This window comes from Oncorhynchus mykiss, chromosome 13, assembly GCF_057628025.1.
Source record: "Oncorhynchus mykiss isolate SJ-2025 chromosome 13, ASM5762802v1, whole genome shotgun sequence".
Lineage (NCBI taxonomy): Eukaryota > Metazoa > Chordata > Actinopteri > Salmoniformes > Salmonidae > Oncorhynchus > Oncorhynchus mykiss.
The window spans coordinates 54,308,818-54,336,370 of NC_143034.1; the positions used below are offsets into that span (position 1 = coordinate 54,308,818).

Genomic DNA, 27,553 nt, shown 5'->3' on the forward strand with positions numbered 1-27,553 from the left:
CAAGTCATCAAAAGCATTCCGGAAACTCGTAAAATGATTCATCATCTGGATAGCTCGTTCCAAAAGGCCTTTGTTGTTTTTTCTCCCTCATCAAAATAGCAGCTGCTCCAGCAATGTGCAATCGAAATATTTATTGTAGGAAAATGTTGAGTATGTCTGGGGCTTGAAGCTAAGAGCATATGGGTGACTGATCTAACGGGAGTGCCCCACAGAAGACGTTCAGGGGCGTTTGTACCATTAAAGTCACGCAGTATGTATCAACAGCCCAGATGCACAGTTGGATCTTAATTCTGTGACAAATCCCTTGGTCCACAGAAATGGAGGCAAATTACAAGTAGTGTTTCGAGGCATGTCTGCTGATTTTTGCATGTTTTTGGCACCAAAATGTATAATATATGCGTTTCTCTATTAAACCAGATATTTGTGACAATGATGTATTAGAACTGTCATGTTGTCTTGTCTCTGTCCTTTCCCTTCACCCTGTCTCCCTCTGCTGGTCGTGTTAGGTGACCTTTTCTCCCCCGCTTTCCCCCAGCTGTCCCTTGTCTCCTCTAACTACCCATTCACCCCGTTCCCCACCTGTTCCCTTTTTTCCCTCTGATTAGGTCCCTATATCTCTCTCTGTTTCTGCTCCTGTCCTTGTCGGATTCTTGTTTGTTTGTGTCATTCATGCCTGAACCAGACTGTCGTCATGTTTGCTGTAACCTTGTCCTGTCCTGTCGGAATCTGCCGGTCCATCTGAGCCTACCTATGTTTGGTAATTAAAGAAGCTCTGTTTAAGTTGATTCGCTTTTGGGTCCTCATTCACGCACCGTAACAGAAGAATCCGACCAAGAATGGACCCAGCGACTTCGGATCCTCTCCACTCAGCCGTCGAGATCCAGGGAGCGATGCTAGGCAGACACAAGCAGGAATTGTCTGCTGCTCGACATGCCGTTGAGACCCTGGCCACCCAAGTCTCCAACCTCACAGAACAGGTTCACCATCTCCGCCTCGATCCACCGGTCACTTCCAGGGCTTTCGAATCTCCGGAGCCCAGAATCAATAACCCGCCGTGTTACTCTGGGGAGCCCACTGAATGCCGCTCGTTCCTCACCCAGTGTGATATTGTGTTTTCTCTCCAGCCCAACACTTACTCCAGGAGCACTGCTCGTGTCGCCTACGTCATATCTCTCCTTATTGGACGGGCTCGTGAGTGGGGCACGGCAATCTGGGAGGCAAGGGCTGAGTGTACTAACCAGTATCAAGACTTTAAGGAGGAGATGATACGGGTTTTTGATCGATCTGTTTTTGGGGAGGAGGCTTCCAGGGCCCTGTCTTCTCTATGTCAAGGCAATCGATCCATAACAGACTACTCTATTGAGTTTCGCACTCTTGCTGTCTCCAGTGGCTGGAACGAGCCGGCCTTGCTCGCTCGTCTTCTGGAGGGTTTCCGCGCAGAGGTAAAGGATGAGATTCTCTCCCGGGAGGTTCCTTCCAGCGTGGATTCCTTGATTGAACTCGCTATTCGCATTGAGCGACGGGTTGATCTTCGTCACCGAGCTCGTGGAAAGGAGCTCGCGCTCTCCGTCGCCTCCCTCTCCGCATCACTACCATCTTCCTCTGCCGGCTCGGGTGCTGAGCCCATGCAGCTGGGAGGTATCCGCATCTCGACTGAGGAGAGGGAACGGAGAATCACCAACCGCCTCTGTCTCTATTGCGGTTCCGCTGGTCATTTTGTCACTTCATGTCCAGTAAAAGGCCAGAGCTCGTCAGTAAGCGGAGGGCTACTGGTGAGCGCTACTACTCCTGTCTCTCCTTCAAGATCCTGCACTACCTTGTCGGTCCATCTACGCTGGACCGGTTCGTCAGCTTCCTGCAGTGCCTTAATAGACTCTGGGGCGGAGGGCTGTTTTATGGACGAGACCTGGGCTCGGGAACATGACATTCCTCTCAGACAGTTAAAGGAGCCCACGGCCTTGTTCGCCCTGGATGGTAGTCCTCTCCCCAGGATTCAGCGTGAGACGCTACCTTTAACCCTCACTGTTTCTGGTAATCATAGTGAAACCATTTCTTTTTTAATTTTTCGTTCACCTTTTACACCTGTTGTTTTGGGCCATCCCTGGCTAGTTTGTCATAATCCTTCCATTAATTGGTCTAGTAATTCTATCCTCTCCTGGAACGTCTCTTGTCATGTGAAATGTTTAATGTCTGCTATCCCTCCTGTTTCCTCTGTCTCTTCTTCACAGGAGGAGCCTGGTGATTTGACAGGGGTGCCGGAGGAATATCACGATCTGCGCACGGTGTTCAGTCGGTCCAGGGCCACCTCTCTTCCTCCACACCGGTCGTATGATTGTAGTATTGATCTCCTTCCGGGAACCACCCCCCCCCCGGGGTAGACTATACTCTCTGTCGGCTCCCGAACGTAAGGCTCTCGAAGATTATTTGTCTGTAGCTCTTGACGCCGGTACCATAGTCCCCTCCTCCTCTCCCGCCGGAGCGGGGTTTTTTTTTGTCAAGAAGAAGGACGGGTCTCTGCGCCCCTGCATAGATTATCGAGGGCTGAATGACATAACAGTGAAGAATCGTTATCCGCTTCCTCTTATGTCTTCAGCCTTCGAGATCCTGCAGGGAGCCAGGTTTTTCACTAAGTTGGACCTTCGTAACGCTTACCATCTCGTGCGCATCAGGGAGGGGGACGAGTGGAAGACGGCGTTTAACACTCCGTTAGGGCACTTTGAATACCGGGTTCTTCCTTTCGGCCTCGCTAACGCTCCAGCTGTCTTTCAGGCATTAGTCAATGATGTCCTGAGAGACATGCTGAACATCTTTGTTTTCGTTTACCTTGACGATATCCTGATTTTTTCACCGTCACTCCAGATTCATGTTCAGCACGTTCGACGTGTCCTCCAGCGCCTTTTAGAGAATTGTCTTTTTGTGAAGGCTGAGAAGTGCACTTTTCATGCCTCCTCCGTCACATTTCTCGGTTCTGTTATTTCCGCTGAAGGCATTAAGATGGATCCCGCTAAGGTCCAAGCTGTCATTGATTGGCCCGTCCCTAAGTCACGCGTCGAGCTGCAGCGCTTTCTCGGCTTCGCGAACTTCTATCGTCGTTTCATCCGTAATTTCGGTCAGGTGGCAGCTCCTCTCACAGCCCTTACTTCTGTCAAGACGTGCTTTAAGTGGTCCGTTTCCGCCCAGGGAGCTTTTGATCTCCTCAAGAATCGTTTTACATCCGCTCCTATCCTTGTTACACCTGACGTATCTAGACAGTTCGTTGTCGAGGTTGACGCGTCAGAGGTGGGAGTGGGAGCCATCCTTTCTCAGCGCTCCCTCTCTGACGACAAGGTCCACCCATGCGCGTATTTTTCTCATCGCCTGTCGCCGTCGGAACGTAACTATGATGTGGGTAACCGCGAACTGCTCGCCATCCGGTTAGCCCTAGGCGAATGGCGACAGTGGTTGGAGGGGGCGACCGTTCCTTTTGTCGTTTGGACTGACCATAGGAACCTTGAGTACATCCGTTCTGCCAAACGACTTAATGCGCGTCAGGCGCGTTGGGCGCTGTTTTTCGCTCGTTTCGAGTTCGTGATTTCTTATCGTCCGGGCTCTAAGAACACCAAGCCTGATGCTTTGTCTCGTCTCTTCAGTTCTTCAGTAGCCTCCACTGACCCCGAGGGGATTCTCCCTGAGGGGCGTGTTGTCGGGTTGACTGTCTGGGGAATTGAGAGGCAGGTAAAGCAAGCACTCACTCAAACTCCGTCGCCGCGCGCTTGTCCTAGGAACCTTCTTTTCGTTCCCGTTCCTACTCGTCTGGCCGTTCTTCAGTGGGCTCACTCTGCCAAGTTAGCCGGCCACCCTGGCGTTCGGGGTACGCTTGCTTCCATTCGCCAGCGTTTCTGGTGGCCCACCCGGGAGCATGACACGCGTCGTTTCGTGGCTGCTTGTTCGGTCTGCGCGCAGACTAAGTCCGGTAACTCTCCTCCTGCCGGCCGTCTCAGGCCGCTTCCTATTCCCTCTCGACCGTGGTCTCACATCGCCTTAGATTTTGTCACCGGACTGCCTTCGTCAGCGGGGAAGACTGTTATTCTTACGGTTGTCGATAGGTTCTCTAAGGCGGCTCATTTCATTCCCCTTGCTAAGCTTCCTTCTGCTAAAGAGACGGCACAAATCATCATCGAGAATGTTTTCAGAATTCATGGCCTTCCGTCAGACGTCGTTTCGGACAGAGGTCCGCAATTCACGTCTCAATTTTGGAGGGAGTTTTGCCGTTTGATTGGGGCTTCCGTCAGTCTCTCTTCCGGCTTTCACCCCCAGTCTAACGGTCAAGCAGAACGGGCCAATCAGACTATTGGTCGCATCTTACGCAGTCTTTCTTTTCGCAACCCTGCGTCTTGGTCAGAACAGCTCCCCTGGGCAGAATACGCCCACAACTCGCTTCCTTCGTCTGCGACCGGGCTATCTCCTTTTCAGAGTAGCCTCGGGTACCAGCCTCCGTTGTTCTCATCTCAGTTCGCCGAGTCCAGCGTCCCCTCCGCTCAGGCTTTTGTCCAACGTTGCGAGCGCACCTGGAAGAGGGTCAGGTCTGCACTTTGCCGTTATAGGGCGCAGACTGTGAGAGCTGCTAATAAGCGTAGAACTAAGAGCCCTAGATATTGTCGCGGTCAGAGAGTTTGGCTCTCCACTCAGAACCTTCCCCTTAAGACGGCTTCTCGCAAGTTGACCCCGCGGTTCATTGGTCCATTCCGTATCTCTCAGGTCATTAATCCTGTCGCAGTGCGACTTCTTCTTCCGCGATATCTTCGTCGCGTCCACCCGGTCTTCCATGTCTCCTGTGTTAAGCCCGTTCTTCGCGCCCCCGCTCGTCTTCCCCCCCCCCCCCCATCCTTGTCGAGGGCGCACCTATCTACAGGGTCCGTAAAATCTTGGACATGCGTCCTCGGGGCCGTGGTCATCAGTACCTAGTTGACTGGGAGGGGTACGGTCCTGAGGAGAGGAGTTGGGTTCCCTCTCGGGACGTGCTGGACCGTGCGCTGATTGATGATTTCCTCCGTTGCCGCCAGGTTTCCTCCTCGAGTGCGCCAGGAGGCGCTCGGTGAGTGGGGGGGTACTGTCATGTTGTCTTGTCTCTGTCCTTTCCCTTCACCCTGTCTCCCTCTGCTGGTCGTGTTAGGTGACCTTTTCTCCCCCGCTTTCCCCCAGCTGTCCCTTGTCTCCTCTAACTACCCATTCACCCCGTTCCCCACCTGTTCCCTTTTTTCCCTCTGATTAGGTCCCTATATCTCTCTCTGTTTCTGCTCCTGTCCTTGTCGGATTCTTGTTTGTTTGTGTCATTCATGCCTGAACCAGACTGTCGTCATGTTTGCTGTAACCTTGTCCTGTCCTGTCGGAATCTGCCGGTCCATCTGAGCCTACCTATGTTTGGTAATTAAAGAAGCTCTGTTTAAGTTGATTCGCTTTTGGGTCCTCATTCACGCACCGTAACAAGAACTTCATAAGAGTAATGTAGGAGTGATTTTCAGCCGGTTGTGATGGCAACATATTGTATCATCCACTTAAAGCCATTGCTATAATTCTTAATGAGCCAAACAGTGACTTCCATGTCCCTCACATTGATGCCGATATGCTGTAATACCATAGGTTCTCATCCTTAATAAAACATAACCATTGATTCATTATGCTTTCATAAGTCAGGCATGCTATTAGTCACTTGTCATTTTTATTGATTAAGTTAAATAGTTACTTGACTTAACTATGACTTCATATATTACATTGCGATTTGGATATTTTGGGGGGAATGAGTGGGAACACTGATTTCATAAGTGCTTTATGAATGTTAATGAATAATTGTGACTCATTTTCTGAAGCTTCACCCACACACCAGGCAGGTGTTATGCAAGTATTATGCAGGCATCATGTAGGCTCTGTAACAAGCACTTTGAATGAAATGTCACAAGTTTATTTTACTCTAATTTCAACTAAAACCGTTTATTGGTCTAACTTCACATGATCCCAGGATTTGTTTGTACCAGCACATTGAAACAAATGCTGTTTAACAAACTGCATAGGTCATAAAATGTCCTATAAACATGTGCAAAGTATATACAGTGCCTTGCGAAAGTATTCGGCCCCCTTGAACTTTGCGACCTTTTGCCACATTTCAGGCTTCAAACATAAAGATATAAAACTGTATTTTTTTGTGAAGAATCAACAACAAGTGGGACACAATCATGAAGTGGAACAACATTTATTGGATATTTCAAACTTTTTTAACAAATCAAAAACTGAAAAATTGGGCGTGCAAAATTATTCAGCCCCCTTAAGTTAAAACTTTGTAGCGCCACCTTTTGCTGCGATTACAGCTGTAAGTCGCTTGGGGTATGTCTCTATCAGTTTTGCACATCGAGAGACAGACATTTTTTCCCATTCCTCCTTGCAAAACAGCTCGAGCTCAGTGAGGTTGGATGGAGAGCATTTGTGAACAGCAGTTTTCAGTTCTTTCCACAGATTCTCGATTGGATTCAGGTCTGGACTTTGACTTGGCCATTCTAACACCTGGATATGTTTATTTTTGAACCATTCCATTGTAGATTTTGCTTTATGTTTTGGATCATTGTCTTGTTGGAAGACAAATCTCCGTCCCAGTCTCAGGTCTTTTGCAGACTCCATCAGGTTTTCTTCCAGAATGGTCCTGTATTTGGCTCCATCCATCTTCCCATCAATTTTAACCATCTTCCCTGTCACTGCTGAAGAAAAGCAGGCCCAAACCATGATGCTGCCACCACCATGTTTGACAGTGGGGATGGTGTGATCAGCTGTGTTGCTTTTACGCCAAACATAACGTTTTGCATTGTTGCCAAAAAGTTCAATTTTGGTTTCATCTGACCAGAGCACCTTCTTCCACATGTTTGGTGTGTCTCCCAGGTGGCTTGTGGCAAACTTTAAACAACACTTTCTATGGATATCTTTAAGAAATGGCTTTCTTCTTGCCACTCTTCCATAAAGGCCAGATTTGTGCAATATACGACTGATTGTTGTCCTATGGTGTTCCTTGTTCTTCATGATGCTCTCTGCGCTTTTAACGGACCTCTGAGACTATCACAGTGCAGGTGCATTTATACGGAGACTTGATTACACACAGGTGGATTGTATTTATCATCATTAGTCATTTAGGTCAACATTGGATCATTCAGAGATCCTCACTGAACTTCTGGAGAGAGTTTGCTGCACTGAAAGTAAAGGGGCTGAATAATTTTGCACGCCCAATTTTTCAGTTTTTGATTTGTTAAAAAAGTTTGAAATATCCAATAAATGTCGTTCCACTTCATGATTGTGTCCCACTTGTTGTTGATTCTTCACAAAAAAATACAGTTTTATATCGTTATGTTTGAAGCCTGAAATGTGGCAAAAGGTCACAAAGTTCAAGGGGGCCGAATACTTTCGCAAGGCACTGTACCTATTCTAATTGGGAAATCACTAGGTTCCTTAGGTCATGGCCAAACAAGACTTCAATAAACCAGACTTCAATAAACAAGACTTAAATCTCTGAGTCTGTAGTCTCTCACAGTTAGACCTGATGCCCAGCCACCGCACCGGGAGGTTTACAGTAACCAATGTGGTAGTCTCTCACAGTTAGACCTGATGCACAGCCACCGCACCAGGAGGTTTACAGTAACCAATGTGGTAGTTTCTCACAATTCGACCTGATGCACAGCCACCGCACCAGGAGGTTTACAGTAACCAATGTGGTAGTTTCTCAGAATTCGACCTGATGCCCAGCCACCGCACCGGGAGGTTTACAGTAATCAATGTGGTAGTTTCTCACAATTCGACCTGATGCACAGCCAAACCCATCGCTCAGAAATATCAACCTATTAAAATCAAGTGTTGTCATGGAAATACGGCATTCATAAACATAAGGAACACCTATGTGAGAATGCTGTTCATTGACTACAGCTCAGCATTCAAGACCATAGTGCCCACAAAGCTCATCACTAAGCTAAGGACCCTGGGATTAAACACCTCCCTCTGCAACTGGATCCTGGACTTCCTGACAGGCCGCCCCCAGGTGGTAAGGATAGGCAACAACACGTTTGCCACGCTGATCCTCAACACTGGGGCCCCTCAGGGGTGTGTACTTAGTCCCCTCCTGTACTCCCTGTTCACCCACGACTGCGTGGCCAAACACAACTCCAACACCCTCGTTTGCTGACGACACAACAGTGGCCTGATCACCGACAACGATGAGACAGCCTATAGGGAGGAGGTCAGAGAACTGGCAGTGTGGTGACAGGACAACAACCTCTCCCTCAACGTGAGCAAGACAAAGGAGCTGATCGTGAACTACAGGAAAAGGCGGGCCGAACAGGCCCCCATTAACATCAACAGGGCTGTAGTGGAGCAGGTCGAGAGTTTCAAGTTCCTTGGTGTCCACATCACCAACAAACTATCATGGTCCAAACACACCAAGACAGTCGTGAAGAGGGCACGACAAAACCTATTCCCCCGTAGGAGACTGAAAAGATTTGGCATGGGTCCCCAGATCCTCAAACAGTTCTACAGCTGCACCATCGAGAGCATCCTGACCGGTTGCATAACGGCCTGGTAAGGCAACTGCTCGGCATCTGACCATAAGGAGTTACAGAGGGTAGTACGTACAGCCCAGTACATCACTGGGGCCAAGCTTCCTGCCATCCAGGATCTGTATAATAGGTGGTGTCAGAGGAAAGCCCAAATTAATTATCATAGACTCCAGTCACCCAAGACTGTTTTCTCTGCTACCACACGGCAAGCGATACCGGAGCACCAAGTCTAGGAACAAAAGACTCCTTAATAGCTTCTACACCCAAGCCATAAGACTGCTGAACAATTAATCAAATGGCTTCTGGACTATTTACAATGACACACCCTTTTAACTCTTTCTTGAACTGCACTGTTAGTTAAGGGCCTGTAAGTAAGCATTTCACGGTAAGGTCTACACTTGTTGTTTTCGGCGCGTGACAAATAAAGTTTGATTTGATTTGGATACCTCGGAGAAAATGTGACAGGTATATGAATCTGCTCAGGGCACTGATGTTGTGTTTTCCTCAGATCACTGACAGGGTGAGGATGAGAGGCTTGTTTGGCTTGGCACACAGCATCCTCTCATAATATGGGCCACTATCATTATGGGCCTTCACTTACTGAGGGACTAATTGATCCCGGATAAACAATAATTCACTGGAATTCCTTTCCTCTTCATCCTTGAACAAGCACAGCATTCCTCTCAATACAAATCACACAACTCCTCTGTCTGCGGCCTAGGAACACAGGCAGCCGTGTACACAGAGTGTTTGGTTAACATCAGACACCTGGTGACAAGTAGGTTATGTGTGTCTGTGGCAGGGAGGTGCTGAGTCCCTGCAACAATCCAGAACCTGCTATCAATACAGGGCATGTATGGCCTTGAGATTCTCTCACAGAACACAGAATATTAATCCACCTACAGCGAGCTGTGGGATGACTCATCATGTCAGCGTCTCACACCTACCATGTCCTTCACTATGCAGTATTACAACAGTATTACAAAATAAATAGATTGAAATGGTGTACCTCTAAGTATGTTCTACAATGCTTCGAATAACAACAAAAAGGCCCTACGTGTAGGCTACACTGCCAGGTAGGTAGCCACTGTTACGATCTCTATTATTGATGTGAAACTACAGAAATCACATTTCCTCCTGTAATTGGACAAAATGCACGTTCTTATTGAACACATATTGAAAACTAGGGAGATTTTTGTTTGTTTCTTCACTTGTTGTTTTGTTGTCAGGCTTCCCAGTTGTAAACACAACAGTGTGTGTGATAGATGCTGTGAGGGATATTTTGGGCCGGCTGGTCTAAATATAGCTTATCGGTACTTGAGGCCTTGGCACTGAGGGACAATTAGCGGAGTGATTGGAGAGCCGGCCAGGGAAGTGTGTATGAGATAGCACAGAGCTCATTAGGAGAGGCTGGGGAAGTGTGTATGAGATAGCACAGCGCTCATTAGGAGAGGCCAGGGAAGTGTGTATGAGATAGCACAGCGCTCATTAGGAGAGGCCAGGGAAGTGTGTATGAGATAGCACAGCTCTCATTAGGAGAGGCTGGGGAAGTGTGTATGAGATAGCACATCGCTCATTAGGAGAGGCTGGGGAAGTGTGTATGAGATAGCACATCGCTCATTAGGAGAGGCTGGGGAAAGCCAAGGAGATAACGCTTATTAATCACATGATGCAGACATTCTCTCACACACACATAGACACCACACACAGTGGGTCACACACAGGCTGAAGCAGTATTGTATATACACAGACCGCACAAAGATGTGCTGCTTGTCAAAGTAATAGGAGATTTGGCCTATATTGCATGCAGAATGCATGTGCCCAGATACTTACCTGGTATTTCTTATCTCTCAACTTTCATCTGGCTCACTGTGAAGATTAAAGTTACAGTACCAGCATACAGGTAACTGACAAAATAAAGGAAACACTTGAGTAAATGAGGGGTACCAAGTATATTGAAAGCAGGTGCTTCCACACAGGTGTGGTTCCTGAGTTTATTAAGCAATTAACGTCTCATGCATAACGTCTCATGCTCATGTTTAAAAAGCCCACTTACCCATTATTTTGGTTACCATGGCTAGAAGAAGAGATCTCAGTGACTTTAAAAGAGGGGTCCCAAATGAGCATGGGGCTTTTAAAGTGTGTGTGTGTGTGTGTGTCTCTCAGTCACCAGATCTCAACCCAATTGAACACTTACAGGCGGTTCTGGAGAGGCGTCTGAGATGCGTTTTCCACCACCGTCAACAGAAACCCAAAGGATGGAATTTCTGGTGGAAGAAAAGTGTATCCCTCCAATAGAGTTCCAGACACTTGTAGAATATCTATCTGTTCTGGTGGCTCAATGCCCTTGACACTTTATGTTGGTGTTTCCTTTATTTGGGCATTTATCTGTAGGATGTTTTCCTCTGGTTAGAACACTAAGAGCATTCCATTCCATTTCCCATTCATAAAAAATCCCATTACATTTGTACTCACACGTCCACCTAAAGTGGAGATAACATCTGGGATAAGAAGGCGGTAAAGAGCAAGGGGGAGAGAGAGGGAAGGGAGGGGGGATAGAGAAGGAGGGAGGGAGCACGCTTCAAAGCTCCAGGGATCTGGTGTTCTCTGAGTGTGCTGATCGGCCCTGGGGTTTGAGGTGTGATAAGCCCATGACAGCTGCCAAACACCTCGGTTTGTGTGTGACTGTGTGCGTTTAAGCCCCAATTTAGAGGAAGCGGCTCTGAATCCCACCCACCTGGCAACCCTGGTCCCCAATGGCAGGTGTGAGTTGGTTGGTACGTGACTGGGAGCGCTGATGAACGTGTAGCATATGTGCCCTTATCGCTCAGATCTTGTAACTATAACCTTAAGGCAGGGTGCACTGATGGAGAGATTATCCACAAATAACAAACCATGCGGGCTTCTCCTCCTCCAGCCCTATCACAGCAGTACGTGTCTGGATGAGACTAAAACAAAAAAAGCTCAAATGCAAGCCAAAAAATGGAAGTTCTTTCACAGTGCTTTGGAAGAGAATATCACTAGAGCAGAGGTGGAAAGTCCACCCTGGCTCTAACACACAGAGAGAACTGATGAACTGATGAATGAATCACCCGATTTAATTGAGAAGTTATCCCTCATAATGTTATGACAATAAAACAACTAAGAGAGTTAGTGAAGGCTGCGAGATCTGTGGGAAAGGAAATCTCTCTCCTAACATCCCTATGGGTCAGAGGTCAAATCTATAAGCAGGTGGAGGGGAAAGGAGAGCGTGGAGTCGGACTACACCATTTACTCATAGAAACTGGATCGCTCACAGCCTGGCCAATCCATCTGTTTTCATAACTCATTGTCTCCAAATGACATGTCTGACCAGAGGACTTTGACCCACTGATGTCATTAAAGTAACAGTAACTTTCTCAGGGTCTCCATACACTACAGTTCACTGGCTGTTATTTGGTTCCCCTCCACTAGCTTTTTGGAAATTGGAAAGTAACGTGGTCAACACCCTACCGTGATATACTGTACATGTGAATTAAATTGCTAAGTTCATCAGTTTTCAGTTCCAGCTTATGAAGCACTAGCTAAACTGCAAGGTTGCATGGTGGGTGTTTTTTCGTGTGGAGTGTTGAGGTTCAGGAGGCCAAAGTCTTCATTAAGTGGAGGCCAAAGGTGGCCAAAGTCTTCATTACTCAACACCTGTGTAAAAAGCATGCGAACGCACTGACCTCTGTGTTATTCTCCCCCTCGCCTCTCTTTCTCTCCCCCTCTCTCCATCTTTCTGCAGCCTGCCACTGTAACCTGCACGCCCGGCGCTGTCGTTTCAACATGGAGCTGTATAAGCTGTCTGGGCGGAGGAGCGGCGGAGTCTGTCTCAACTGCCGCCACAACACGGCCGGACGCCACTGCCACTACTGCAAGGAGGGCTTCTTCCGGGACATGTCCAAGGCCATCTCCCACAGGAGGGCCTGCAAAGGTAGAGTACCTGGGCTGGGTGTCTGCTGGGTGGGCTAGTCAAAATGCCTGCATGACACCCAAACCTCACACTAGTTGATATTCTGCTTCAGTTTTGGACTTTCTTGAAGTACCGGTATGTTGTTTGAAAACAAGTTGAATTGTTCTGCCATCATATCTACAAATTCAACAAATTATCAGCACGAAACAAGTCTTCCAACAATCTTTTGATAACTTTATTGCGTATTACTTTCCACTACTTCACTACTATTTATTATTATGTGAGACAGGTGAAAGATAGTTGTAAAGACAAAAGCTCCCACCTTGCCAGTGTGAGTGTTGCTGACCTGTGTGACTCTGGTATTTGGAGTCTAGTGGGATTTCCATGACAACACAAGCAAAACAATGTGTGAGCTAATCCGCTGTATAGTTGAGTGGAAACAGATCTCGCTATCATCCCCCATCCCCACACACACACACACACACACACTCACAGGTGTGAGCACCTAAGCCAGGTTTGAGTCCATGCTGTTCAGGATTAGTGTGTGAGGAGAGAAAAGCTTCACTCCCTCTGTCTCCCTGCACCGTGGGGAGAGAAGCCAGGCTGAGGCACTGAGCAAACAAGCCCCTGTCACTCACACACACTTACATGCGCACACACACGTGTCCACACACACATGCACACACACACACGTGCACGCACATACAGACACACATGCAATCACACAAACACCAGCACAAGCTGAGGCAGGTTTGAGTGAGTGGATTCATAAAAAGCATATTTTGCGCATTTACCTCAAATGCTTTAACTTCTACCTCTGTTTCTTGTCCAAGTCTTAAGTTATCTCTCTCAAATAGAGGTTACAGGTTACAGTAATAACAGCATTTCTGTGGACAGAGCCTTTGAAACAATGTAGTTGAAGTACCTTTATCACTAAAGCAGGGGAGGATCCCAACACTCGGTCCCTAGTGACCACATTTTATTCGACTTTATTTGCTTAACTTGGAGAGCTATAATGAATCGCCCTACATTTCTGTGAATTGTAACTGGGGAGGTGGAGAACTCAGAGGATTTCTCTGGGAAAAAAAGATGAGTGGCTAACGATAGAAGTGAGATCTGCCATGGAATTCAGGAGTGCAGGAGTTGATTCAAACAGTCTCTTTGAACAAGCCAACCATTTCACCTCAGCATCAGATCCACCAACATCCCACATTACCCTGAACTGGATGACTTCTAGTCTTTCAAAAGACTTATAATACAACAATATCCTACACTCTTAGAAAAAAATAGTTATTCGGCTGTCCCAATAGGTGAACCCTTTTTGGTTACAGGTAGAACCCTCTGTGGAAAGGGTTCTACCTGGAACCAAAAAGCGTTCTTCAAAGGGTTCTCCTATGGGGACAGACGAAAAATAGTTTCAGGTTCTAGATACAGTAGCACCTTTTTTTCTAAGAGTGTAATATCCTCCTTGTATGAAAGACAGAATATTGTTTCAAGTCGTTTGTTTTCCAGTCCGATTACAACATCTCAATGTGCTGTATTACACTGGGACCCAGCTTGCGCTTCAGTGACAAGTGAGTGACTCTGTGCAGACCCGCATATTGTGGCCTCCAACCACAGCCGTGGCTGCATTCCTATTGGCTCAGAGCGGGTTCTCAGAGTACCTATTCTCCAGTGCCCTTCAGCCTGGTCCACCACTAATTAGTCACAGGAACTGCAACATATTACATTTCCTACTGCAGACCACAAGGGACCTTCACTCTTAACTCATACTGACTATTCCAAGTCTCACGGAGTGAAAGTATCAACACAGTCCACCATCATATATAAAAGTCAGCCACTTACTCAGACTGTTTTGGGGTCGTTTCACAGTGGTGGCTGTCAGACTTCACACCGATTTGGATTTCATGGCAAATGTAGTTCATGTTGTGCTGTTGTCCTTAACACATTTCATGGATCTTTTGCACTTCTTGAAAGTGACTAATGGTTGGGAGCATCATTGTTTCACTGCACGCTGCCAGTCCAAACATTTTTACGTCTATATTTGGGATGCAGTCAGGGGCGGGCAGAGGAGGAAGCTATGGGCAGGTTAGTGTTACAGAGGTTCTCTCCTTCCCTAATGAGCTAACCACATACAGCAACCTGTCTTAGGCTTTCTAGAGGGCTGTATCAGTAACCTGAAGGCTTCCAGCTCTGTCCCAACATTTACTCTGTTCCATACTCTGGGATCAAACCCAAACAGCCTGATTGCTGTGCTCTCCTCAGGTGACAAACTCAGCGCTTTGTGACATCAGTTAGGGCCCATGGTATTTATTGTTCAACTCAGCCAACCATCTCGCTTTGCTGTTTTTGGACAGGAAACACAATGCTGTGCCAACACAGCCAGGAGGAAGTCTGCTTTCATTCTCCAACCTGAACCCCCAAAATGGAGGATCACCACTCTCTGAAAGGTGGAGGTTACAGAATAGACCCCTCCGCCATAAAGGCCGAAACACCAGCGTTGTGGAATGCCTCATGTTTTATTTCCCAGATTAACGACTTCATCCCTCATCAAGCGCAGTGTAAACACGGGTCTCGGAGCGCAGCGCGGCCCCCGGCGGCCCCCAGCGCTAACGGTTTGTTTTATTCCCAGTCCTCTCATCCACTCCGCCGTATAAGCCTTTCACCGGGCCCAGGGAGCCCACAGCAGTGGAGCAGCCACACGGTCCACTGAATTACACTCCCCCTCAACCACTCAGCAACTCTTTACCTCCACACCGCAGGGAGCTACACACACGCATTGGGAAATGAATGAACGTTTCCAGTTGGTTCCCAGTGTAGAACATTAAGAGCACAATACAGTGGTGTGAGCTCAGAGGAAGAGGACTAGATGGTGGCGGACGGATTGAGTGGAGACGCAGTGGTGCATCTCTATTGTGATGTGTGGTTAGTGGCATCTCTATTGTGATGTGTGGTTAGTGGCATCTCTATTGTGATGTGTGGTTAGTGGCATCTCTATTGTGATGTGTGGTTAGTGGCATCTCTATTGTGATGTGTGGTTAGTGGCATCTCTATTGTGATGTGTGGTTAGTGGCATCTCTATTGTGATGTGTGGTTAGTGGCATCTCTATTGTGATGTGTGGTTAGTGGCATCTCTAGAAGTAACATAAAGTCATACAAAAACAAGAGTTATTTTAATGTGGCTTTCAAATACAATCCCTTAAAACCCCTTAAGAAATAGACACACATCGTTAGAATACACATGGATGTTACCCACATGCCATCGGGAGGGACAAGAGTGACCTCGTTTTTTTTTTTTTTTGGTTCCACCCTGCATTAAAAAGTCATTTGGAAATTCTTTAGAAGATAATGCCCATGAAATCAACAGAAAGCAAGAGTAAGACTACAGTTTCAGTCCATGTACCGTACAGTTTAGAATCCTGTCTCTAAATTAATGGGCATATTTATTGTATTCCTGACGTAAGAACCACAATAACATTCTGTCTGGGAAAGATGGAGGACTTGATTAGAAACATGACTTTTCATTCATTCTTTAGTTTTTTTTGGACAGGATTATTGTATGCTGATTTTATTATACCTCAATAAAATGTGTCAAACAAACTTGGCAAAATGTACTTATGCTGCAAATTGAGTAGAAAGAGTTTTTTTTATTTAACAAGTGACTTCTAATATTGATGAAACCCGTTGAATCCCAGCTAATAACACCCAACTCCAGCCTCTGTTGGACCGCTTAAAGCTATTTTCAAATGACTCTTCAGCTACATAAAACACATACAACTCTAATGGAGAGAGCTGGGCTTCCACTTCAAACACAGGCTTTATGGTAAACGTTTGGCAGAGCACATGCACAAAACTAAATTCTCACATTGAACGTGCGATCCTCCTGACTAACAACTTAAACAGACGGCTTTGATGTGTGTTCCACTCTTTCATTAATGGGGAACATTATTCAGGATATATTTGCGAGGAGCTCTTTGCCAAAAAGCTTTAGATTGTGAACTCAATCTGAGAGGAGCACAGGCTCTGCTCTGCCCGCCGTGGATCACAACGCTCCACAGAGAAAACACAAAGACTGGTCACACACGGCTCACACACACACACACACACACACGGCTCACACACGGCTCTCACACACACACACACACACACAAACACACACAAACACACACACACACACTGGTGCAGTCTCAAAGTGCTAACAGACCAGGCAGAGGAACTGTGCAGTGAATTCTAAATGTGATATTATTTGATAATGTAATATACTGTTCCTCAATACTCATGCCTGATGGCAAGGCCTACAATCGTTAAGGAAAAAGGGAGTAATTGTAACTTGTTTGAGGTCCCAGTCCCCATCTGTGGTGGCCTGTGAGTCACTTTAAGCTTGTTCAAAGCTTACTTTGAAGTTCAGAGAGTCAACATTGGAGGAACGAGAGGCAGAGTGAATTGAAAAGGATGCCTTACGCCTAATTGTTTTTAAACCAATACTAGTGAAGACCTAACAGATTTCATCTACATTTTGTTGATGTCATCTCATCTCGTCTCTGTTTTCTCCTGCTCTTTCCTCCTGACAGCGTGTGATTGTCATCCAGTTGGCGCAGCCGGCAAGACCTGCAACCAAACCACCGGCCAGTGTCCCTGCAAGGACGGCGTGACCGGCATCACCTGCAACCGCTGTGCCAAGGGCTACCAGCAGAGCCGCTCTCCTATCGCCCCATGCATAAGTATGACTTGCCTCAGTACTAAGAGAAATGTCCTCAGACAGACCACACAAGTCAGTCCAACCATAGCCCAACTAGTAACAACACTGGCCCCATCAATAGGAGTAGTCGCTGACAAGTACTCTATCGCACCAAAACCCCATGCTTGTTATGCAGGAATTCATGGCCTGAGTTCATTTCATTTTGTTATTTCCCCCTGTTCCTTTATTTCTTTGGATGGATATTTTACAGTTAGACCAGAGCTTAAGTAAACAGGGCATAATGTCTAAGCTAACATGGCCTTGTGAGTCGCAGCACGGTTAACAGCCCATCTCCCTACAAATCCACCCAGCCAGTCCAGGGTAATGATGACTGAAATGTTTATTGGCAGTATCAGCAGCCCGCAGATTCCAGCGTCTCGGTGATAAACGACACCTCATACACAAGATGGGCTAATGGGTGGCTAGCACCGCCAACACAGCTGGCATGACCAGATAAGATATGGCTGGGACACATAGACATTTACAATTGGCCACCATTTATTCAGACCTTTGAATTGGTGACATTTCCGATAAAGTTGTATTTGGAAATTCAACAAAGCCATTGTGGAAAAGGAATCAGTGTGCTTGGCCCGGATCCACAGCGATAAAATCAATCTGTGAACACACTGGAATAGGATTTCCTTCATTTCGTTGGGAAAGTAACAAATGTAGTGTAAAAAAGATGGAGGAAATGGGGGTCTTGAAAATTGAGCTAAAAATATTTGGTTTCTCGTATATTTTCGAGCTAATATGTTTTAGGTTTAATAGATTAATATTACATTTTTGTAATATCAAACTTCCTGACAACTTCAATTTTAACAAGGCCAGGGGCCCTGGCTCTTTGTACCTTACAATACAGCATGTCACGAATACAAGAGAGTGAAACTCAAATGGGAAACTGGCTATTAATGTGTATTCCAAGTACAATCTCTGTGTCCTAATCATCAATAACATGACAACCTATTAAGGCATACCTGAGAGTATATCACCAATGCTCTGAGGTTCATTTAAGCCCCAAGGAAGGTGAGCAGGAAATTGAACAGAGACATTCTAACAACTTTGCTCCTTTTTTCCACATATGAAGCTGTCAAACTGAGTAGTGATGTGAAATGTCATTATGTTTGTGCTGTGGTTTCTCTGTTGCAGAGATTCCAGTTGCATCGCCGACCTCCACCTATACCAGCTCTGAAGAGCCCTTAGGTGAGTTTGTGACACTGCTGAGCCATGTGGTATCCACAGGGTATGGCAATTATTAAAGCATAGCATAACAAATGTATTGTATTTTAGGACGAGCACAATTCATATCATTCCACAGTTTCTATTTTTTATATTTTTATATTTCTACATATTATTTGGGTTCAAGGCCACCTTCATAATTGTAGTATTTTAAGGGCCACCTTCATAATTGTAGTATTTTAAGGGCCACCTTCATAATTGTAGTATTTTAAGTGCCACCTTCATAATTGCAGTATTTTAAGGGCCACCTTCATAATTGTAGTATTTTAATGGTCACCTTCATAATTGTAGTATTTTAATGGTCAACTTCATAATTGTAGTATTTTAATGGTCACCTTCATAATTGTAGTATTTTAATGGTCACCTTCCATAATTGTAGTATTTAAGTGGATGTCTCTGTGTCAGGAGATGTTAAATCCAGGTTTTTGGTCAGCTCTCTCCCCCCAGCCTCCCATTATGTATTCCCACTCAGCCGCCAGCCCATAATCTGATTGCATGCCTCATTTGCACCAATTTGTTTTCCAATCATCTCTCGCTGCGCTGAGAGGGAAGAGAACCCTTCCCTTGCTCCCTTATTTACAACCCTATTGTTGAAATGCACAGCTCTGAGTCTGCGTGCTATAGTGCAACACTGATTTGAAGTGACATACCACTGTAACATTTAGCTCATACTTTCAGTCACTGCTCAGTCCAAGCTTGTGGGGTAGATCCCCTGGCATGCGTGTGAGGAGAAAAAGAGAGACCTGGAGCAAAGTATTGGTCTCTAAAACCTGTTGCCTAAGCCAAATTGTTTTTGGTCCAACTTCTACTTAAGTGGATACTAGCATGCCAGCAGATTCCCATAGACTGACAGTCATTGCTCTAATGCTAGTTAGCAATGGCTCGCGAAACTGCCTCTAACTTCCTTCTTACTGGACACAGAGACATCATTTGACTCTGGGGAAGTAGAAAAAGCCTCATTGCCCAAATCCCGAAGTATTCCTTTAAATTGCCATGCATCTAAAATATATAGGTTCTGTCACTTTTGATAATTAACATGGGACTAACAGTGTGGCTCCACATATTTCACTGAGCTTAATGGCCAACCTGCTACATATGTTGGCGACCAGCTGCAATGGGGTTTGGAGTCTTGTCAGGAACCCCACACAGACACCACCCTCCAAATTAAGAGTGGTGTGGTCCCCAAGGACCCTGGAGAATGGCGGTGGCCCCGCTAGAGAGGCCACACAAAGGGGACGTTTGTCCTCCCAGCGGGGGCCGGGGCCTTAATGAGAGCTGTGGGTGTGATGGCCAGTCCTGGGATTGTGCTGCTGGGCTAATGGGCAATGCCAGCTATCAAAGGGAGGTACGATGAAGGCCTCCAGGGAACAGGGGGAGACAAATGGGCCCCCGCCCTAGCCACATTTAAATGGAAATCAGGCGTGGTCGATATGGACTCGTCAAATTATTTTACTTTGGGATTTCCCTTCACTTTTTCATTTCTACACCACCCCGAAAGCTGCCAGGTGTTTCACTAGAAATGTTTTCTCCACATACATGCACTTTCTCCCCATCCCCCTGCCTCCGCCCCAATCCGCCTTTTTGGGGGGAGTACGTTTTTTTCTCGCTCCGCTGTTACCCGGGCAACCTCATTCACACAGAGTATAAAGGGAAAGAAAGGGGAGGACTGGACAGAGGGCTGGAAGAAATAATGAAGTTTGTCCATATTCAGGCAAGCTGAAAGGTCCCCTCTCTCCTAACTGCTCCCCCTTTCCCCCTGGCCGACCAGCCCCCCCCCCCCCCCATAAAAGAGCATGGGGCTTATAACACTAGTAGGGGGAGCAAAACCAGGAGATGTTCTGGTTCCAATTTGTGTCAGTCAGTGGAAAAGTGGGAACAAACCATTTCCATTTTCAGTTTGGCCTCTCGTCCCAGACCCATCTCCCCCATTACAAAAGGTGCCTGGCACCCTGACAACACGACGGTCGGCGGACATCGATAAAGCCTCTTGGCACGCCTGCGAGCCCAGGTCAACACAGCCTGGTGTCAAAGGGAGAGCACCAGACCCGAAAGCAATTCATCATAACTATGAGCTCTTTCTGGCCACTGGTTTGTAACAGGCTCCTCTCAGAGGCCACAGAGAGATTGGCCCCGGCCAACGTGAGAGTATTCTCTTTCTTGCCTCAAGTGGGTTGGGTACTGTTTAGGCCCCTGCTAATTTTTGTTAGGCTACTAGCTAATTTCCCTCAGTGACCTCCTTTTGTGAGTGACCTTCCCAACCCTGAGTGCTGACACAATGGATGCCAGAACTCTGACAGGCTAGAGATTCTGTGTGGAGAGGTTGGAGGAAGAGAGTGGGAGTGAGCTGACAATAGGATATGTGTAAAGGCGCCCACATGCTTCCCATCCTAAACTGCTCCAAACAGTTTGTTAGTATATAGTGTACAAAACCATAGGCTGACCAGGTGAATCCAGGTGAAAGCTATGATCCCTTATTGATGTCCCCTGTTAAATCCACTTCCAATCAGTTTTTGTGCACTCAGTGTATTATGACATTTTGTGATGTTTTTGCTTGTTTTGGTCTTCGGCAAGGTTTTTATTCCGGCTATTTGATCACACCTATTTGTTCACACCACATTTTTTCTCGAGGCTATTGTAAGTTCGGTAGCCGAAGTCTACGCCCCTTCTTCGGTCTTTGGTCAACAATAGGGATTCATCAAATGATAGATGACTAATTTTCATGCACATTTTGTTCACTTGAGAAATACTAAACCAAACATCTTAGTTAGATGTAAAATTGTGTGACTCAGATCTTCTCTGCAAAAATGTCAAAATGAATGACAGATTTCTTGAGTTATCTTAGATTTATGCAAACTATTTTGAGGAAGTGGATACTGGCTATGGCGCCTCAAGATGGACAAACAGTACTATTGCCGCTTTTTTTTTTCTTCTAATTTTTCAAGCGAAGGTCTTACAAGGGAGTATGTGAGCACACTTGTTCGGTTCGCCTACTAGGCGCCAGCCGAACCGAAGCATGCGGAAGCCTTAAACCTCCACCAGCTCCACAAGGACACCATAACAGCATAACATGAGACAGTATACCATAAGTACACTAAAATGGCCTGGCAATAGATGTAAGCTTTCAATCCCTTACAGTGGGGGTAGAGTGTAGACCCTTGGATGTACCTGAAAGGCTTTTATTAGATAACATAATTGAGGTCAGTCCATAAACCATGGGAGAGAGAGAATAATTCAAATCTAGATGTTTGTGATATGTTGGCTGTGCTGTAACCTAATCCACGCATTTTTTCACTCGCTTCCACAGACTGTGATTCTCACTGCAAGGCATCCAAGGGCAAGCTGAAGATCAACATGAAGAAGTACTGCAAGAAAGACTATGGTGAGTCCTCTGTGCAGGAATTATATGCCCAGTCGTCGGCCAGCGGTCGAGGGTCAGATGTATTTATTAATCACAGTCATTGCATCAAAGGGAAATGGTCTCGGAACTGAGCCCAGGGGACCCCGCTGATGGACAGGCCAGCCAGTATTAGACTGAGGAGTGCTGCTTTCTGGGAAATAAGACATGATGGAATTAAAAAATATATATATATATTTCTTGAAGGTTGTGTTAAAAAACCAGACAGCTTTCGACTGTGACGGTGTAAAGCACATTAACAGATGTATCCAGATGTGTCTTCATCTACCATTCCAGTGGTTAATTGTTATATTGTAATTACTTCACCACCATGGCCTATTTATTGCTTTACCTCTCTTATCTTACCTCATTTGCTCACATTGTATATAGACTTTTTGTTTTCCTTTTTTTCCTACTGTATTATTGACTGTGTTTGTTTATTCCATTTGTAACTCTGTGTTGTTGTAAGTAAGTAAATCCAGTCTACTTACACTTTGATTAGTTAGCATGGAAAACATATACATATTACTATCTATCATCTGTAAGCTAGCCACACAAAACCTATGTCTCACATATCCTAACATCCCTGCACTGACATACACTCATTACTATGTGAGATTCACTGGAGGTGGGGGGAGCTGGACAGAGAGAAGAGTGTTTGCTGGGGGCATCGTCACCGCAGGGCCTCTTCTTTTATCACCAAAGACAGAGATCAGTGGCATCAGTGTCTGGGCAGAGAAACAAAGGGATTATTCAACTCTTACCTCTACATCTTGAGCTCATATCAGTTCCTCCACTCCAGCTGAAACTGTCCTCAGAGAGAGGTTGTGGGACGAGCCAGCCCCCCTGTTGGTTTGGAGAGCTGCAAAGCTCCGCTCTGCCAGGGTTTAGCTGGAACGATTTGGATTTGTTGTCCCACCTTGACGGATGTGTGTGTGTGTGAGAGTGTGTCTTAGGGGAGTTGTACCTCATAAAGAGAGGGCTCTGAGCTTCAGAGGGCCGCAGAGCAAGCTCCCACTGCGTCCTCTCACAGTCCCTCTCAATTACAGCTAACGGACAATTTCCTCTCCCCTTCCACCTCCCTCTAAGCCCTGTGGATCTGCTCACCCTGGCCCGTGTCCATGGTCTCGGGCAATCCCTGCTCTCAGCCGCCAGCCTCAGTGGGGTCCAGTTTTATTGCTCCATGGTGAAAGGCTGGTGCACCCTGGGAGCATGAGGCTTTGGCTCGGAGTTGGCCCTTAGGAATTGTCAGCAAGCCCCATATGAATAAAAATTAGCCAAATCACACGACAAATATACTCTGTCATCAATGACTCCACAGGAGTTCATCTGCATCTTAAATACTTCTGATCAAATGTGCCATGCACTGTAGATATCACAGTGTTACAGTAAGTTACAGTAAGTTCAAGCCAAATACAGGTATTTACATAGCTTGCTATTTTAGAACGGTTTCACAAATGAAATAACTTCTGTAACTTGAAGCTAAAAGGACATTTGAGTTTGATGATGGATGATGCTGGACTTGTATATTATATATTGTATATTCTGAATCAGCACCACTAGATCTAAAAACAGACAAAAAAGAATGAGAAGGGTGGGGGGTAATAAGAGAGACAGTAGTATTATTAGGGACAGTCCATGGATCCTAACATTGGCCTCCTATATAGTGTTTCATTGTGCTGTCCCACTGTATAGCCTCCATATCTCCATATGGAGAGTGATTCCCTCGCCTCGGAGGGTTTTCCATTCCATTAATCACAGTAGTATTATGGTGCAGATCTCCTATCAGCAGATTCATGTCTGCTAACCACCGTACAAATCTCCCCAACCGCAGCAGCAGCAGCACAAACCCTGAGGCACGTCCAGCACTCTGCCAGCATTTAAGAACAGATCGTAGTCCGTATAGCCAAATACCCACATAAGTTTCCTTTATTAAAGACAATGCAAGATCTCTTAGACTTCTGGCATGAGACCTAACTGTACAGTAGGCCTATATCATATTGAATATTTTGGTCACCAATTCCTCTGTAGTTATACCCATTAAATTGGTGTTCAAATTGTTAAGCCTTTGCTTGATAGAATATATTTGTTCATACAAGACCGTATCTGCTATAATCAGGGTTTGGGGATAGTTCACCCATATTACAAAATGACATATTGGTTTCCTTACCCTGTAAGCAGTCTATTGACAAGGAATGACCACAGTCCATGCTTTGATGTAGTTTCCCTGGCACTGTTTTCTACCTTCCCTGTTCACATGACAATGTTTTAGCAATTTGTGACACAAATCCCATTCAAGTCAACTAAACCAAAGCATGGATTGCTGTGATACCTTGTCCATAGACTGCTTACAGGGTTTTTTATTTGGGCGAACTATCCCTTTAATACTTAGTTCAGTGTTCTCTCTAATGAAACACATCCAGCTGCATTGGCCACACTGTTCCCCTTCATAGCTGTCACATGTCCAAAAAGCCTCATCATCAATCATAGTTCATCAATCAAACAGAGCGACACATCAGAGACTTTTAACAAAGTTTCAATACATAAATGGCCAAATGTTCTTCTTTTCTCAATCAATATTGTGCAACACAGAGAGAGACAATAATGTGAGCTCCTTGTTTCAGTTCACCAGAAAACTGAACAGCCATCAGAATCCATATTTTCATTCATTTAATCTTGCTAGTCATCCATGAAAAGAACGGACAAATCTATAAATCACAAGACTGATTCATGAAAAGCAGAAGCTTGGTTTTTCAAGAGTTCATCAAAACAGCTGAGTGCAGATGATTCTCCTTTGGCTGAGCTGGGGCTTTATGAAGAGACCAATCCTCAGGGGGCTTTTCCTCTGCCTCAATCTAATTCATTTCTCAGGGCTGTCCCTGGGCCTTTGTGGGGTTCACAGTGTCTCTGTTCTTTGGGGCCATGACCCCCCTGTGTGAGTGGTGCTGCGGGCCTCCCGGGGTCACGGGAAGAGGCCCCCTGTTTAAACACAGTGGTGCACTCTGCCGGCTCGGAGCATTCCACAGGGCGCAAACAGGTGGTAAATTAGGCCGACGCTGACGGATTGCAACCCGGAGAGAAAGAAATATGTTGTGTTTATTCATTTTTGTTTTCCATCGCGGCCGTAGCTACGGCGATGGCAGCCACAAAGGGTTATATTCGGCGCTGACACACCTCCAGCGGGGAGGACAATGAATCAAAGAGCTTTTGCAGACGTTCAGGGCCAGCGGTGAAAGGAAGGGTCACACAGCCCCGCCACCCAGCGGTCCCTGTGAGCTCACCCTGGGGGCAGCAGGGCCCAGATCAGTCACTCAGCTGATAACCAGATGGGACAGGGGCCTCAGTATTGAAATTAAACACGCTCTAATTTGATTAGAGCCCCCTTGTCGGCGGTGTGCGGGTCAAGCCCCAGCACACTGCTCAGAGAGGGGACCCAGCGGGAGGCTTGGCTGCCATTGTGTTTATTAAACCCCTCTCTTTCTCCCTCTTCCTCTCCCTCCCTCTTCCTCTCCCTCTGTGCTACCCTGCTAAGATGGTCCAAGTAGTACTGATGTACCATATTGTCTGCTAACAGAAAAACAGAAGTTTAGTTTCCTAGATCTCCATTCATGAGCTCAATTCAACACCAGCCCCATGGGCGCTTTGGACTTCATTGGGTGAGGAGCAGGACTGAAGCATTGTGCAGAGGTTTGAGGACTCAGCTGCTTGGTCTTTCCAGCTAACATCCATGATTAGTGCTACATACTTTGCTCCCGTCCTGGACTGGAATCTCAGTCCAGTATAACAGTATTTTACTATCTGCTTAGAGAACTACCAATTTCCTGAGCGGCCCATAGAGTGACAGAGGGTTCTGCATTGGTGTCAGACAGCAGAGAGCTGAGTCTGGTCCATTCACCCGGGGAGCTCGTTAGCCAGTCGGTCAGTAAGAGCGACCCAGAGAGAAGAGGGCTATCTCTGCTGGATTCTCACGCTGCTCTTGGATGGGGCTCTGGGAGCAGAACCCGGATAGCTCATGAGGTCGGAACACATCCCGATTCTTCTGGAAGCCTCTCTGTGGCTGGGAAGATAAATAGTGGCCCACTCCACCACCCCACACACCCTTTATGTGTTTGGATGAAGGAGTAGGCTCCAGCCCAGAGACACATTGTTAATGAATGGCAGGACTGTGAGAGCGTGCTCTACTCAGCCCAACAGGCCTCCTTTCTTCTGAAATTGTGTACAATTTGCTCACACTAGCAGGGCCTCCCTTCCTGTTCTCTTAGAACGTTCCAGGCTGTTATGGGGGACAATCAATGCGGCTCGCAATAGAGAGCGTTGGCATTCAGAGAGAGAGAGAGACAAGGAGAAAAAAATACTTCCTGTGCTATTTTCAGCCACCTATATTTGTATAACATTAGTCCACACACAAGTGCGTTGTGTGTATGTGTGCACTTGTGTGTCTGCGTGTGCATGTATGCATTTGTGTGTGTGTATTTATTAGTGTGTTTGAAACATTTCACACCATCCACACACTGTTTCCCAAATTGGGTCAATTCGAACAATTGTGAGTGGAAACTATTCAGGTTGGTTCATTTTCCCCCTACTTTAGTCCAATCGTTAATAGCACATTCCCAACTAAACCACTTCACCTCAAGCACAGATTATCTCCTACCCCAGTGAGTTCAGTTGTTTCCCCCTTGTTGCAATGACTGAGGCGTTTTTGCAATCAGAGTGATGAAGTAATGGTAGATTTATGTGACAGAGAAATCCATGCAGGGGAGCTGCTGTAAGGGGGGGCTGTATTTCTGTCTGCTCTAAGGGGTCAAATTCTTGGGAGAAAGGATCAATGGCTACCACGTCCAGGTTGCTCTAGCCCAGGGTTCTTAAGATGTGCAGCGTCCTGCTTAACAGCTGAAAGGCCATTCTATCAAAAGCACAGGAATGGCGTTGCTTCAGAGCTTTTACCTCAAACAGATGTGGTATTTTTTTAGTCAAGGTTGAATGCTGCACTTTCACTGTTGGACTTTCTGAGTTGAACCCAGTATACCAGCCACTTCTTTTTCTCCAGGCTTTTCAGTTGAGGAAAGGAAAGCGTTTCTAAGGATACGTCCACAGCAGTCAAACATTACAGCCAGTCTCAGGGAGGTGCTCATTCAAATGTACTCTAGCGGGCACCCATTGTCTTTATCCTGGGGAGCACTATGGCAACTGTTGCTGTAATACGGAGCATGCTAGCCAACACAACAAGGAGAGGTCAGGGGTCATGGCTGAGGGGAGGGACCAGGGGAACAATCCACACACTGGGTCAGCAATTCCTGAATCATACTCAAACATTGGAGCAGTTATTGGAGCTATAGTAAAACAGGACATTTACAGCTGAGGGCTCACCCCCAGGCCAGTCTGGACCCCAGGAACAGAAACCCACAGGCAGCTATGGATTCCCTGCTTAGTTACCCTGTGTGTTATTAGGAGGATCTATGTTTTACTGTACATTCACTTTTACCTGGATCTCTTATACTCGAGAGTTGCTTGCTTTATTGTGACATTGTCTTATTCCCCCTTCACTCCTTCTTCTCATTGGTCATCCAGCTGTCCAAGTGCACGTCCTCAAAGGAGACAAGGCAGGGGAGTGGTGGAAGTTTACCGTGAACATCATCTCCGTCTACAAGCAAGGTGAACAACGCATCCGACGCGGCGACCAGCTCCTGTGG

General features: G+C 46.4%; 1 protein-coding gene across 1 annotated transcript in view; it reads left to right on the forward strand.

Annotated features, from left to right (window-relative positions):
• Window positions 1-27,553, forward strand: part of LOC110486541 (netrin-1) — a 51,423-nt gene that overhangs the window by 21,145 nt on the left and 2,725 nt on the right. The window contains exons 3-7 of the mRNA XM_021558228.3: window positions 12,328-12,516; window positions 17,067-17,216; window positions 18,380-18,433; window positions 21,774-21,848; window positions 27,432-27,553. The exon at window positions 27,432-27,553 is cut by the window's right edge and continues 2,725 nt beyond it. Of these exons, the coding sequence (XP_021413903.1) occupies window positions 12,328-12,516; window positions 17,067-17,216; window positions 18,380-18,433; window positions 21,774-21,848; window positions 27,432-27,553 (590 nt within the window). The remainder of the gene's footprint in view (window positions 1-12,327; window positions 12,517-17,066; window positions 17,217-18,379; window positions 18,434-21,773; window positions 21,849-27,431) is intronic.